At 42.3% G+C, this 16464-nt stretch overlaps 1 protein-coding gene across 2 annotated transcripts in view; it reads right to left on the reverse strand.

Moving 5' to 3' along the window:
* The window catches only part of LOC122933689 (probable cation-transporting ATPase 13A4), a 322029-nt gene that overhangs the window by 13069 nt on the left and 292496 nt on the right, over window positions 1–16464 (reverse strand). For both annotated transcript variants that reach the window (XM_044288647.1, XM_044288646.1), the window contains exon 27: window positions 9133–9302. In XM_044288647.1, coding sequence (XP_044144582.1) covers window positions 9133–9302 — 170 coding nt within the window. The remainder of the gene's footprint in view (window positions 1–9132; window positions 9303–16464) is intronic.

Below are 16464 nucleotides of genomic sequence, written 5' to 3' on the forward strand. Positions count from 1 at the left end.
ACATATGGGGCGTTTCTGTAAACTACAGAATCAGGGCCATAAATAATGAGTTTTCTTTGGCTGTTAAACTTTGCTTTGTAACTGGAAAAAAAAATAGTAAAATGGAAAATTTGCCCAAAAATTGAAATTCTGAAATTTAATCTCTATTTGCCAATAACTCTTGTGGAACACCTAAAGGGTTAACAACGTTTGTAAAATCAGTTTTGAATACCATGAGGGCTGTAGTTTCTTAGATGGGGTCACTTTTATAGAGTTTCTACTCTAGGGGTGCATTAGGGGGCTTCAAATGGGACATGGTGTCTAAAAACCAGTCCAGCAAAATCTGCTTTCCAGAAACCATATGGCGCACCTTTTCTTTCTGCGCCCTGCCGTGTGCTCGTACAGCAGTTTACAACCCCATATGGGGTGTTTCTGTAAACTACAGAATCAGGGCCATAAATAATGAGTTTTGTTTGGCTGTTAACCCTTGGTTTGTTACTTGAAAAAAAATATTAAAATGGAAAATCTGCCAAAAAAGTGAAATTTTGAAATTGTATCTCTTTTCCATTAAATCTTGTGCAACACCTAAAGGGTTAACAAAGTTTGTAAAATCAGTTTTGAATACCTTGAGGGGTGTAGTTTCTTAGATGGGGTCACTTTTATAGAGTTTCTACTCTAGGGGTGCATCAGGGGGCTTCAAATGGGACATGGTGTCAAAGAAACTGTCCAGCAAAATCTGGCTTCCAAAAACCATACGGCGCACCTTTATGGTAGTTTACGGCCACATATGGGGTGTTTCTGTAAACAGCAGAGTCAGGGCAATAAAGATACAGTCTTGTTTGGCTGTTAACCCTCGCTTTGTTAGTGGAAAAAATGGGTTAAAATGGAAAATTAGGCAAACAAATTAAATTCTCAAATTTCATCCCCATTTGCCAATAACTCTTGTGCAACACCTAAAGGGTTAACGAAGTTTGTAAAATCAGTTTTGAATACCTTGAGGGGTGTAGTTTATAGAATGGGGTCATTTTTTGGTGGTTTCAATTATGTAAGCCTCACAAAGTGACTTCAGACCTGAACTGGTCCTTAAAAAATGGGTTTTGGAAATTTTCCGAAAAATGCTTCTAAACTTCTAAGCCTTGTAACGTCCCCAAAAAATAAAATGTAATTCCCAAAATGATCCAAACACGAAGTAGACATATGGGGAATGTAAAGTCATCACAATTTTTGGGGGTATTACTATGTATTACAGGAGTAGAGAAACTGAAACTTTGAAATTTGCTAATTTTGGGTAAATTAGGTATTTTTTTGTGCAAAAAAAAATATAAAATTTTGACTTCATTTTACCAGTGTCATGAAGTACAATATGGGACGAAAAAACTGTCTCAGAACGGCCTGGATAAGTAAAAGTGTTTTAAAGTTATTCACACATAAACTGACACTGGTCAGATTTGCAAAAAATAGCCTGGTCCTTAAGGTAAAAAATGGCTTGGTCCTGAAAGGGTTAAACGGCAATGGATCAGAACCAGATGGGCTACGCAGTACCAAACGAGAGACAGAGAGTGGTCAGAAGACAAGCTGGGCTCAGAAGCACAGGAGAATCAGTATGCAAATGCAGGAGCAGGGAAAAGGGTACCTAGCTAGTGAGCCAAACAAGACTATCACTGGCAATGGTATATGGCCAGGAATGGACATTGTGGGAATAACTGAGACATGGCTAGATGATAGCTATGACTGGGCGGTTAACATACAGGGTTACAGTCTGTTTAGAAAGGATCGCCAAAAACGGAGAGTGGGAAGGGTCTGCCTTTATGTAAAGTCCTGTTTAAAGCCCACACTACGGGAAGATATAAGTGAGGGACATAAACATGTGGAGTCACTGTTGGTAGAAATACATGGAGGCAAAAACAACGATAAAATACTAATAGGAGTTTAATATAAGCCACCTAATATACCACAGTCCACAAAAAATCTACTTCTAAACAAAATAGACGAGATGGCAAATCATAATGAGGTTGTTATTATGGGGGGACTTCAACTACCCAGATATAGACTGCGAAACTCTCTCCCCCACTCTGAAGACGAATCAAAGGGATAAGAATCACTGAATAACAGGACAGGCCTAATTGTTTCATGGGTTCCACCAGACTGAGCAGAGACTGTCTACGTGGATAGTCTGGTCCGTGAATTTGGGCCCATTTTACAGGGTTACAGTTACTCGATTATCCTTCCTCTCTTTTTTGACTTCCTTATCCTAACACTTATACCCATTCTCTTTCCTTCCCTCCTCCCTCAGAAGACACACCTGCTACTCATGTTAGGGGTAGCAATCTCAGTTCTCCCTACCCCACTGATAAAACAAATTATAAGATGACAGACCTTAAGATAACCACTTTCAACATTAAGGGGTTAAACTCGCCTCAAAAGTGAGGCCAAATGATGCTTGCGTTGCGTAAAATGCGCTCCCATATAGTTTTTATGCAAGAAACTCACCTCCGCCATTGGAAAATGCCAAAGCAACCGACCAGCCCATATAATCAATGGTTCCATAGCACACACCCCACATCGGCTTCCAAGGGAGTATCTATTGCCATACACCACTCAATACCATTCTTACTGAACCAGCAGTGATCAGACGCTGAAGGCAGACTCCTAGTTTTGAAGGGAGAGATAGCTTCACGTAAATTCACCCTAGCTAACTTATATGCTCTGAACACATCCACTGTACAGTGGCTCTTAAAAACCTTAGATACTATTAAACTCTTTGCAGAAGGGCCCGTGATTCTGGGAGCTGACCTTAACTTAGTTCTAAATCCTGAGATTTACTCATCCACAACCAAATCACACATCACCCAGAAACACATAAGTAAACTTCATAGAAAACTACACAAGCTACACCTGATAGACATATGGAGAATCCTTAACCCTATAGTCAAAGACTATTCCTTCTACTCCAACCCACATGGCTCCAATCAGAGACTGGATCACATATTAATATCCGTTTCTCTCCTGCCTATCTCAAATACCGCCGATATTGGGAACATCACCATTTCAGACCATGCACCTTGCCATGCAAATCTCACCCAGGGCTCTCTACCAAGAAGGGAGTGGAACTGGAGACTCAATGAGTCCCTGCTGAGCAACAGGCATCAATTCGAACAGGTCAGGACCCAATTAGAATTGTACTTTGAGGTCAACTCTTCCGCACACAGCTCACCCCCCATTATATGGGAAGCTCATAAGGCATATGCCAGGGGATGCTTTATATCACTGGGCACCAAGGTTAAAAGGGAGCAGCAAAATGTCATAGATTCCACTCCTAGCTCAAATAGCAACAGTTGAAAAACAAAACAATCTTTCATCAAGCAGGGAGAAACAAGGCGACCTCACAGAGCTCATATTACAACTAACAGATTTTTTACTACCAACATAAAGTATTTTCTCACGGTAACAAGGGAGGTAAGCTAATGTCCTCATTGCTCAAAAAGGCCAGGAATGTGACATACTGTATATCCCCAAAATAAGAAGAACAAACAGCCTTGTTTCCTAGAAAACCCCTGAGATAGCAAGACACTATACAGTCTCAACCAAACAAACTCCAGATTAAGACAATATTAGACAGATATATATTAAAGAATTCTTAAACTCACTTAAGCTACCAACAGTAGCCACAGTCATTGCAAAGTCACTAGCTAACCCGGTCACGATAGAAGAGGTCAGACATACTGTATTATACAAAGTTTCCCGCCAGGCAAAAGCCCAGGTCCAGACGGCCCCCCTCTATTGTATTACAGGAAATTTCAGGACATCCTCATACCTAGACTTTAATACATAAAGAAGGCAAGGACCCCCAAAACTGTGGCAGTTATATACTGATATCCCTCCTGAATCTTGACCTAAAGATTTGGGCTAAAATACTAGCAACCAGATTAGCTAAAACACTCTTTAATAGGTCAAGAACAGTCTGGCTTCGTCCAAGGTAAGGAAGGAAAGGACAACTCCCACTGGATTATCCACGCTACACACTCGCCCCAGAAAAACAGCTTCCCATTGGTTCTGTTGAGCATTGATGCTGAGAAGGCGTTTGACAGGGTCAATCGGAGCTTCATGAAGATGACCCTGCAAAAATTCGCCATCCCTGACCCATTCATACACTCGATATTTACTCTATATCAGCAGCCACACACCAGACTGAAAGTTAATGGCACACTCTCCCCGACATTCGAAATTACAAACCCCCTCTATTCATTCTTGTGGTAGAGACCCTTATACAGCTAGTTAGACAAACAACCAAAATCAATAGAATAAGTTACGGAAAGTAAAGAAAATGTAAAGTTATGCACATGGGAAGGAATAATGCAAGTCACTAGTACATACTAAATGGTAAAACACTGGGTAAGGCTACATGTACACAACCGTTGTTTTGGTCCGCATCTGAGACGCAGTTTTTGTGGCTTAGATGCAGACCCATTCACTTCAATGGGGGCACATAAGATGCGGACAGCACTCTGTGTGCTGTCCGCATCCGTTGCTCCATTCCGTGGTCCGCAAAAAAAAAATATAACATGTCCTATTCTTGTCCACTTTGCGGACAAGAATAGGGAGTTATATTAATGGCTTTCCGTGCTGTTCTGAAACGCACACGGACGCCATCTGTGTTTTTCGGATCCGCAATTTGCGGACTGCAAAACACACAATGGTCATGTGCATGTAGCCTAACACTGACATGGAAAAGGACCTAGGAATTTTAGTGAACAGAAAACTAAGCTGTAAAAACAAGTGTCAGGCAGCTGCTGCCAAGGCCAATAACATAATGGGTTGCATCAAAAGGGGCATAGATGCCCATGATGAGAACATAGTCCTGCCACTTTACAAATCACTAGTCAAACCACATATGGAGTAATGTGTACAGTTCTGGGCTCCTCTGCCCATGGAAACGAGCAAAGGAAGCAATATGGATAATAACAATACATTAGTAAGTGGCTTATATTAACTTTCTCTACATGATAAATGCCACTTGATTGAGTTAGACAACCCATTTAAGGCCATAGTGGTGGATAGAATTCAGTGTTTTAAATCCAGAAGACCTCTATTTTTTAAAGGCCTGAGACCAAATACTTGGGAGGATATGGTCAATGGGGATAATCGTGATACAATTCTGATGTCTTTCATGTTGTAAAGTACAATGTTTGGATAGGTTGTGTTTCAGATACCTTCTTATGATATTGTACCTGTTTTGCGTCCTACATATTGCGAACCTAATAGAGTATATAATTAGAACCAGATAGAGTATATAATTAGAACCTAATCCCGCTCGTCTTTGCTTGGCAATTGGTGTAAACTGGCCTTGTGTTTTATTATGTTACAGCATTGGCCTCCGTTGATTCTACAGCAATATCTGCCTACTATAGAAGGTTGAATGGAGTCTTTTGTGGCCATGTGCTCTCCAATAATTAATAATTGGGCATTTTGTGTCAGTCTTTTTAAGAAAGGGGTTAGTTAAAAGGGGGGGCCAATGTTTAACCCCTTCCCGACCGCCACATGTAAATTTCCATTGGCAGTCGGGCATTTAAAAATGGCGCCCACTCATGATAAGGTACATACATTTAACCCCTCAGATGATGTGGTCAAATGTAACCCCAGGATCTGTTCGGGAAATGTTTTTTTTACAGTACAAATTGATTTCTGAAGATATTATGCAAAGTCTTGCGATACTTCGCAAAGTAATAATTTTGGCTCATAGGAGCCAATACATTCTAATACTGTATGGAGCGCTCGCTCCGTACAGTATTCAAACGAAGTATTACGCGAATCGACTACGGATATTTCATCAAAAGTAGATTCGCTCATCCCTAGTAATGATATATACACTTTTTTTTGTGGCTATCAGGAAACAATCGAATTCTCCCTTAGAGATTATGCTGCTCTCTACTGGCCGTTTCGATTAGTACATAGATTTTGTGAGAAATACCTCTACGGCAACTTTTTGGTATATTTGGATTTATTTTATATTTGTCATAGCAACTTGTTTGATACTATTTTCAATACTTGTGTTTTAATAGTACTCAAAAATAGCCAATTTTTTTATGATTCATGCACAGAACCATACTGGCTCAGTGAGGGCCATAAATGGCCTGTCCGCAATATACGGGCACTGGCTGTATGGAATCGGTGGTGCGGATGCGGACCCGTTGACTTGAATGAGTCTGCAATATATGACCAAAAATAGAGCTTCACCTATCTTTTGTGAAGCAGATGCACGGATCGGAAGTGCATGGAAGCACTACAAAGTACTTCTGTGGCCTATCGGGTCCATGCCTCAGCACTGCAAAAAAGATAGAACATGTTCTATCTTTGGCCGTAACTTGCATATCGTGGACCCATTCAAGTCAATGGGTCTGCATCCAGAAACGGAGTGCACACAGCCAGTGTCCATGCATGGTGTACCGCTATTTGTCTAATTTTCCAATTGCATGCATTTTAATGCCACCCTCCTTTCCCATTCCTCACACCCCTCCTTTTACATTTTTATCACCAAAATACCTTTTTAAGTGATGGCAACCTGTAATGTAATAAGGATGTTTCTTATGTGACGAAGAGATCAGTGCGATCACAAAATACCTTGATTTGAACCAACAAATTATTTTCTGAAACTTACATTGAATCTTCTTTTTCCTGGAGCACTGCCAGTAGTTTCACTCTTTTTTTCTTGTGACAAGCCTTCTTCTGTGTATTACTGGGCCCATATGGACACTAAAAGGATGGCGTGCAGCAACCAAGGCCTTAAAGGGGTTACCTACCTTGCTCACTGGCACCCACATAGCTTCAGATGCCTGCATGGTGGGTGCTGCATCTCCCAGTTGCGCAGATCAAAACACCCGGTGATGGTGGGAGGGATTGGCAGCCAATAGAACCTCCCTAGCATCACCCGCAAAGCTAGGGAGGCTCGTTCTCATCGCAGATATTTTGATCTGCACAATAGAGAGATGCAGCAGCGGCCGTGTGAGCATCAGAGACTTTGCGGGTGCTGGGAAACAAGGTAAGTATTTAATGCGGTAAAACTTTCCAAAACACACGTTTCGGACCACACAAACCAGGTCCTTACTCATGACAAATGGTAACCCTTACCCCTACACCTTATATAATCACATGACACCTATCCACACTGCTAATAACATCATGTGATTACCTTTCCAGGGTAATTGTAAAAACCCGGAACAGATTATCCAAGGCACATAATACAATATATATCAAAAGAAAAAACACAAAAAAAACTAGAAAAACACAAATACTCATGTTAGCTATGTATAAAATTGTAAATATGCTATAGTAGAAAATCTACTATTGCACAGCAACAGGAAAAATTACTAATACAGCATAATCAAATCATATTTCTTATTAAGGCCAGTGGGGAAACAGGTTGCTAATTCGAACATCCAGAATGCTTCTCGATTTGAGAAGCTTTCTTATACGGTCTCCTCCCCTGGCAGGTGGAACATCTCTCTCCACCCCCTGAACCACAAGTCACGTGGTATCCTCACCGTGAACTACAGCAAAATGTAAACTAGCCACAGACACATTGCAGATTCTGAAATAGGGCGCATCAGATATGTGTTTGCGAATTCTAGTCTTTATTGAGTTGGTTGTGCAGCCCACATATTGTAGCCGGCAGATCACACACGTAATCAAATAAACAGCAAATTCAGTATTGCAGTTCAAGTATGATTTGATATTATAACGTTTAACATTAGCTGTGGAATTGAGAGCTGCACCCACCAACATATGATTACAACAAATGCATTTAGTATGCCCACATCTATAGCTGCCTTTACAGGTGAGCGGATCGGTTTAGAAATGGGTCGTTCGCAAAACATACTTGGACTTATCTTTTGTCCTGAAGTCAGGGCTTTGTGAGCTACACAGCGAATCCCTGCAGCCACTATATCATTCCACTGTTTGTCAAAATTCTAAACTGATGAATGGCGCTTTACTACTTTGCAGATCTGATATTCCTCACTTTATCTTGTTATGAAAGCAACCTGTTTATTAGATATGGGTGCTGTTTTCCTTTTTGTCTGTGTCCGAATTTGATTTGCGAACGACCCATTTCTAAACCGATCTGGCTCACCTGTAAAAGGCAGCTATAGATGTGGACATACTAAATGCATTTGTTGTAATCATATGTTGGTGGGTGCAGCTCTCAATTCCACAGCTAATGGTAAACGTTATAATATCAAATCATACTTGAACTGCAATACTGAATTTGCTGTTTATTTGATCACGTGTGAGATCTGCCGGCTACAATATGTGGGCTGCACAACCAACTCAATAAAGACTAAAAGTCACTTGTGGTTCAGGGGGTGGAGAGATTTGTTCCACCTGCCAGGGGAGGAGACCGTAGAATGTTCGAATTAGGAACCTGTTTCCCAACTGGCCTTAATAAGACATATGATTTGATTATGCTGTATTAGTAATTTTTTCCTGTTGCTGTGTAAAAGTAGATTTTCTATTATAGCATATTTACAATTTTAGACATAGTTAATATGAGTATTTGTGTTTTTTCTTTTGACATATATTGTATTATGTGCCTTGGATAATCTGTTCCAAGTTTCTACAATTACCCTGCAAGAGTAATCACATGACGTCGTTAGCCGTGTGGATAGGTGTCATGTGATTATACAAGGTGTAGGGGTAAGGGTTACTATTTGTCCTGAGTAAGGACCTGGTTTGTGTGGTCTGAAACGTGTAGACCGTGTATCCTGTTTTGTTTTGTTTTGAAAAGCTTCTTAAAAAGCTCATCATTTTAAGAAGCTGGACTTCCATTTTTTTCTTTAACAAAGATATGTATGTATTCATGACATACTGTATATGCATGAAATAACGAATTTACAATACATGCTGCATTATTTAATGCCATGTGACGTTATTCTGCATTGTTTTGTTATAAATAGATTTTTGTAGAAGATATGCAGTGTTAATGTGTTTTTTGTCATTAAAACGGGATCTTTAAAAGACTATCCTCAACTTGAAGAAGGAATGGGGGCTATTTTACTTATCTCAGGCAGGAAAAAAAGTCAACACTCCTCCAGGGTATTTGATATTTAGCTGCTGACTTTTAAAATTAATGAAATATATTCAATTTTAATTTCTACTTACAGTTAGTATATAAAGGCTGTCGAAATGGCTTTCCTTTGGCGAACACAATTGCAGCAACAATTTGATGGAAAGTGGTTATAGGAAACATGGTTGTTGTGAAAAAGTTCTCGGCATATCTATGTTCTCTTACTGTAATATTTCCTGTGCTGTAGTTTAATGGAAGGCATGCGCTGTGGGGGAGGAAACAGCGATTATAATACGGTTTGCTTATAATACAGTTTTAAAGGTTATTTTTTGTATTGCAATTAACATCATTCAGCATCAATATACATTCAAAGCCAGTATCTGAGTTATACATTATTTTATGTATTTTAGTATGAAATAAGTTTTGTTTGTTTGTTTTTGCTTATTTCATCTCCTTCTTGTTATGTTATGCTATGGGTACAGAGTGCTGCCACTAGGAGGATGCCACTAAGAGTTAGTTCTTCCACTATACTTTACCTACTCTACAGGCACTGAGATAATCCATTTGTAGCACAAGCAATTCTTCAAATCTGGGTCAAGGGTCAAAATCCAGGACACAGACAGTGCACAGGGAAACAAACCTAAACAGCACACCTTTGCAGGAACTAGCAAACTGGAACCTATTGCTCAGACAAATTCTCACAGTGGAAGGTCCCCTCAATGTCCCTGGATGCCTGGATGACCACCCATAGGCTGATGAAGAGCATGCACTGACCCTTTAAGAGCCAAAGTGGGTGCAAGCACTCACACTCGCACCCACGAGAGACAGTACTGAAAGGAAGCAGGCCACAGCCTGTGAGAAGAGGCAGCAACTACTCTGGACCCACCCGGAAGGAGAAGGAGAAAATTGGCAGGTCCGAGCTGCCGACAAGTAGGAAACAGGAGCGCAGGGGTCAGTGAGTGGAGCCGTGGCGCTGGCATGGTGACATCATACGTCACTGCGCACAAGACTTTGCACGGGATCTACAATCAAGATGGCTGCAGTGGACTCTTCGCATACAAATGGATTAGTATGATTTTTTTTTACCACCATTTTAGGGAAAATTGATTCATTACAACGAAGCATGAGGAAATTCGGCTACACGGCAAATCTAATTTTGTGAACTTCAATTCGCTCAATACTAGTTACTTATTAATTTGTCACAAATCACTATCTTAAAACCTTATTTAGCCTATAAATCAATGGGGATGCTTAGACAGAATTAACCCGTCTAACGGCCAATAAAGGGGTTATCCGAGTTAAGAAAAAAAAAAACCTTATAAAACTCATCAGGATATACATATACATTAGTTAAGATTGACTTCTTAAGAGAAAACTCATACTTACAACTTGGTTGCTTTGTTTACATGCTGTGTAAGATGTAGCAAAGCTTTGGGGGCGTGTAACAACAATGACTGAGCCCTCCCTCATGAATATTTGTGGGTGTGACTAATCTGACCTTCCCCGCCACCTGCTCTGCACATCTTAATTTTTCATAAAAACAGTCACATGATCATCTCCTAGCTCACACAGGCAGATCTTCCTGCCACATTGCAGATACACAGATACAGACGTGGACAAAATTGTTGGTACCCTTTGGTCAATGAAAGAAAAAGTCACAATGGTCACAGAAATAACTTTAATCTGACAAAAGTAATAATAAATTAAAATTCTATAAATGTTAACCAATGAAAGTCAGACATTGTTTTTCAACCATGCTTCAACAGAATTATGTAAAAAAATAAACTCATGAAACAGGCATGGACAAAAATGATGGTACCCCTAGAAAACACAGAACATAATGTGACCAAAGGGACATGTTAATTCAAGGTGTGTCCACTAATTAGCATCACAGGTGTCTACAACCTTGTAATCAGCCATTGGGCCTATATATATGGCTCCAGGTAATCACTGTGTTGTTTGGTGATATGGTGTGTACCACACTCGACATGGACCAGAGGAAGCAAAGGAAAGAGCTGTCTCAAGAGATCAGAAAGAAAATTATAGACAAGCATGTTAAAGGTAAAGGCTATAAGACCATCTCCAAGCAACTAGATGTTCCTGTGAGTACAGTTGCACATATTATTCATAAGTTTAAGATCCATGGGACTGTAGCCAACCTCCCTGGACGTGGCCGCAGGAGGAAAATTGATGACAAATCTAAGAGACGGATAATCCGAATGGTAACAAAAGAGCCTAGAAAGACTTCTAAAGAGATTCAAGGTGAACTTCATGCTCAAGGAACATCAGTGTCAGATCGCACCATCCGTCGTTGTTTGAGCCAAAGTGGACTACATGGGAGACGACCAAGGAGGACACCATTGTTGAAAACGAATCATAAAAAAGCAAGACTGGAATATGCCAAACTACATGTTGACAAGCCACAAAGCTTCTGGGAGAATGTCCTGTGGACAGATGAGACAAAAATCGAAGTTTTTGCCAAGGCACATCAGCTGTATGTTCACAGACGAAAAAATGAAGCATATCAAGAAAAGAACACTGTCCCTACTGTGAAACATGGAGGAGGCTCTGTTATGTTCTGGGGCTGCTTTGCTGCGTCTGGCACAGGGTGTCTTGAATCTGTGCAGGGTACAATGAAATCTCAAGACTATCAAGGAATTCTAGAGAGAAATGTACTAGCCAGTGTCAGAAAGCTTGGTCTCAGTCGCAGGTCATGGGTCTTGCAACAGGACAATGACCCAAAACACACCGCTAAAAACACCCAAGAATGGCTAAGAGGAAAAAATTGGACTATTCTAAAGTGGCCTTCTATGAGCCCTGACCTCAATCCTATTGAGCATCTTTGGAAGGAGCTGAAACATGCAGTCTGGAAAAGGCACCCTTCAAACCGGACACAACTGGAGCAGTTTGCTCATGAGGAGTGGGCCAAAATACCTGCTGAGAGGTGCAGATGTCTCATTGACAGTTACAGGAAGCGTTTGATTGCAGTGATTGCCTCAAAAGGTTGCGCAACAAAATATTAAGTTAGGGGTACCATCATTTTTGTCCATGCCTGTTTCATGAGTTTATTTTTTTACATAATTCTGTTGAAGCATGGTTGAAAAACAATGTCTGACTTTCATTGGTTAACATTTATAGAATTTTAATTTATTATTACTTTTGTCAGATTAAAGTTATTTCTGTGACCATTGTGACTTTTTCTTTCATTGACCAAAGGGTACCAACAATTTTGTCCACGTCTGTATATATGTATCTAAGCTATATGACAGCTATATGTATCTAAGCTATATGACAGCTATATGTATCTAAGCTATATGAGAACTATATCTAAGCTAAATCACATCTATATGTATCTAAGCTATATGACATCTATATGTATCTAAGCTATATGACATGTATCTGGCTTGACAAAGGCTCCATAGAGAGAGCTGAAACGTTGCTGTTCACACATGGGTGAATAAAATACCCTTCTGCTTTTTACGGACACTTGTGTGCTGCCTTGGATTATTTTTCTACACATATCTAATTAGGATCAAGTCCGCGGTCCTTTTCAAGGAATTGCACCTACTGGAATTGTGTGCTGCTCATTTATTTTTTATTTCATAAGCTATATGACAGCTATATGTATCTAAGCTACATGACAGCTATATGAGAGCTATATGTATCTAAGCTATATGAGAGCTATATGTATCTAAGCTATATGAGAGCTATATGTTTTTAAGCTATATGAGAGTTATATGTATCTAAGCTATATGAGAGCTATATGTATCCAAGCTATATGAGAGCTATATCTATCTAAGCTATATGAGAGCTATATCTATCTAAGCTATATCACAGCTATATTTATCTAAGCTATATAACAGTCATATGTATCTAAGCTATATAACAGCCATATGTATCTAAGCTATATGACAGCTATATGTATCTAAGCTATATGACACATGACACTGATACATATAGCTGTGATATAGCTTAGATACATATAGCTGTGATATAGCTTAGATACATATAGCTGTCATATAGCATAGATAGAAATACCTGTCATATAGCTTAGATACATATAGCTGTGATATAGCTTAGATAGGATCACAGGGAGGGGGCGGGCACACTGTTGAATCTTTCTGCATGGCTGCCGGCACTGGTAAGGATCGCGCATGGCGATCCCTCACAGGAGCCGCGGCAGCCAGAGGAGGGAAATGGGGCGGGCACACAAGGCTCTGACGTTTCGTGTACAGAGCCGGGCCACTCCCTAAGACAGGGAGAAGCCTGTACACGAGACATCACCACCGGAGCCTGGTGGATGACGTCAGGTGTCACGTGACCCACATCAGCAGTTCAGAAAGCCTGCAGAAAAAATAATGTGAGTAAATTACAAATGTATTTTTAATAATTCTGTAAACCACCATAACATATATAAATATAACTCGGATAACCCCTTTAAAAATGGTAATTCAGGGGCGGAGCCCAGCCGCTGAGCATGATGGAGGTCTTTCCCCGGCTCAATCAGACAAGATGGCACAGCAAGCTTATCAGCGCGACTCAGAGGAGTAGTAAGCAGATACAGACAGCATACAAGACCCAGGAGAAGCCTCTCAGTCTGAGATCCATGCTGCTTTAACAAGATCCTTCTTCAAAACTACCCTCTCTCAAGCCCTGGCACCGCTGTTCAAAGAAATAAAAGACTTAATGCAAGACATGTGGGCTATGGCTAATTAAGTATACATGCTGGAAACTAGTCATAATGCACAACACCGCATTGGTACAATCCATAGAGACCCAGATAGACTCCCCTAAAGGGGTTCTCCGGTCAAACACTAAAATAAGCTTCATAAATATACCTGTGGAGGGAAGATTAGTACTCTTATACTTACCTTCCACAGTGCAGCCCATTTGGGGATCCACCTGCCAGTAACGTGATCGCTCCTGTCGGGTTTTCTGGTCTTCCTGCTGAAGTCAGTCTTCTTTTTTTCCTTTCTGCAGCAGGAGACGGATTGTCATGAGGATGTCACCGCCACCTACTGGAGAAAGTATCGGGCGGAAGTCTTCACAAGGGCACTAGGCTGAATGCTAGTGCGCATATGTGGGACCGTCGGCTGGCCGCCAGTCTGTGCCACGTACAGGCTTCTATGTGAAGTCTGTACTGACTCCTGCACAGCACGATGTAGGCACTGTGCAGGAGTGACAGCATAGCAATCGGCCACAGAGGTTGATCTATATGCTGTTCATGTCCCTGGGGCACTGTGGATGCAAACAGTGGGCACAGGAAGGCAAATAGGGGGCACTGGATGGCACAAAGGGCAATAGATAGCAAATAGGGGGCACTGGATGGCACAAGAGGGCAATGGATGGCAAATAGGGAGCACTGGATGGAACAAGGGGGCACTGGATGGTACAATGAGCACACTGGATGGCAAATAGGGGGCACTGAATGGCACACAGGGGCACTGTGGCTGTCACTGTTATGGGGACACTGTGTATGTCATTGTCATGGGGGCACAGTGGATGTCACTGTTATTAGGGCAATGTGAATGTTACTGTTATGAGGTCACTGTGGAGGTCACTGTTATGGGAGCACTGTGGAGGTCACCGTTATGGGAGCACTGTGGAGGTCACCGTTATGGGGGCACTGTGGAGGTCACCGTTATGGGGGCACTGTGGAGGTCACCGTTATGGGGGCACTGTGGAGGTCACCGTTATGGGGGCACTGTGGAGGTCACCGTTATGGGGGCACTGTGGAGGTCACCGTTATGGGGGCACTGTGGAGGTCACCGTTATGGGGGCACTGTGGAGGTCACCGTTATGGGGGCACTGTGGAGGTCACTGTTATGGGGGCACTGTGGAGGTCACTGTTATGGGGGCACTGTGGAGGTCACTGTTATGGGGGCACTGTGGAGGTCACTGTTATGGGGGCACTGTGGAGGTCACTGTTATTAGGGCAATGTGAATGTTACTGTTATGAGGTCACTGTGGAGGTCACTGTTATGGGAGCACTGTGGAGGTCACCGTTATGGGGGCACTGTGGAGGTCACTGTTATGGGGGCACTGTGGAGGTCACTGTTATGGGGCACTTTGGAGGTCACTGTTATGGGGGCACTGTGGAGGTCACTGTTATGGGGGCACTGTGGAGGTCACTGTTATGGGGGCACTGTGGAGGTCACTGTTATGGGGGCACTGTGGAGGTCACTGTTATGGGGGCACTGTGGAGGTCACTGTTAGGGGGGCACTGTGGAGGTCACTGTTATTAGTTCACTGTGGATATCACTGATATTAGGGCACTGCGGAGGTCACTTATGAGGGTCAATGTGGATGTCACGGTTATGGGCACTCAGTATGAGTGATAGGGCTTATGCACACAACCATATCCGTTTTGCGGTCTGCAAGACACAGATCCACTAAATAAGGTTACTGTCCATGTTGGATTCACATTTTTTTGCAGTCCCATTGAGTTCTATGGGTTTTAGATCTGCATTATGAGGACCAGAATAGGACATGTTCTATCTTTTGCAGTACTGACATACGGATGTGGAAATTACATGGACGTCATCAGTGTGTATTCTACATCCGTATGTCTGTTCCAGTAACTATAAAACATGTCATATTCTGGTCTTTAAAAAGAGGACCTCAAATTCATAGAACTCAATGGGACTGCAAAAAAATGTGGATCCCAAAATGGATACGGTTGTGTGCATAAGAGTTTAGATTCACAGCTCAGCAGGCTGTATCATATAAGTTAGGGTTAGATACACAGCTCAGCAGGCTGTATCATACAAGATGGGATTAGATACACAGCTCAGCAGGTTGTATCATACAAAATAGGATTAGATACACAGCTCAGCAGGCTGTATCATAAAAGATGGCATTATCTCTCCCAGGTTGTCAGTGTCCCTGGATCGCCCAGGTTGTCAGTGTCCCTGGATCGCCCAGGTGGTCAGCGTCCCTGGATCGCCCAGGTGGTCAGCGTCCCTGGATCGCCCAGGTGGTCAGCGTCCCTGGATCGCCCAGGTGGTCAGCGTCCCTGGATCGCCCAGGTGGTCAGCGTCCCTGGATCGCCCAGGTGGTCAGCGTCCCTGGATCGCCCAGGTGGTCAGCGTCCCTGGATCGCCCAGGTGGTCAGCGTCCCTGGATCGCCCAGGTGGTCAGCGTCCCTGGATCGCCCAGGTGGTCAGCGTCCCTGGATCGCCCAGGTGGTCAGCGTTCCTGGATCGCCCAGGTGGTCAGCGTTCCCGGATCGCTCAGGTTGTCAGCGTTCCTGGATTGCCCAGGTTGTCAGTGTTCCTGGATCGCCCAGGTTCTGTCTTCATTTTCTAAAGCCACCCTTCGGGGTATTCAAAGGAGGGGAAGGGGTCCGTGAGCCATAGGCAACCTGTGTCCGGTAAATTGTTCAGGGATCTTTCTTCGTCATTGGATGGTAATCCTTTTGGGCCCTT

Source organism: Bufo gargarizans, chromosome 4 (assembly GCF_014858855.1).
Source record: "Bufo gargarizans isolate SCDJY-AF-19 chromosome 4, ASM1485885v1, whole genome shotgun sequence".
Classification (NCBI taxonomy): Eukaryota; Metazoa; Chordata; class Amphibia; order Anura; family Bufonidae; genus Bufo; species Bufo gargarizans.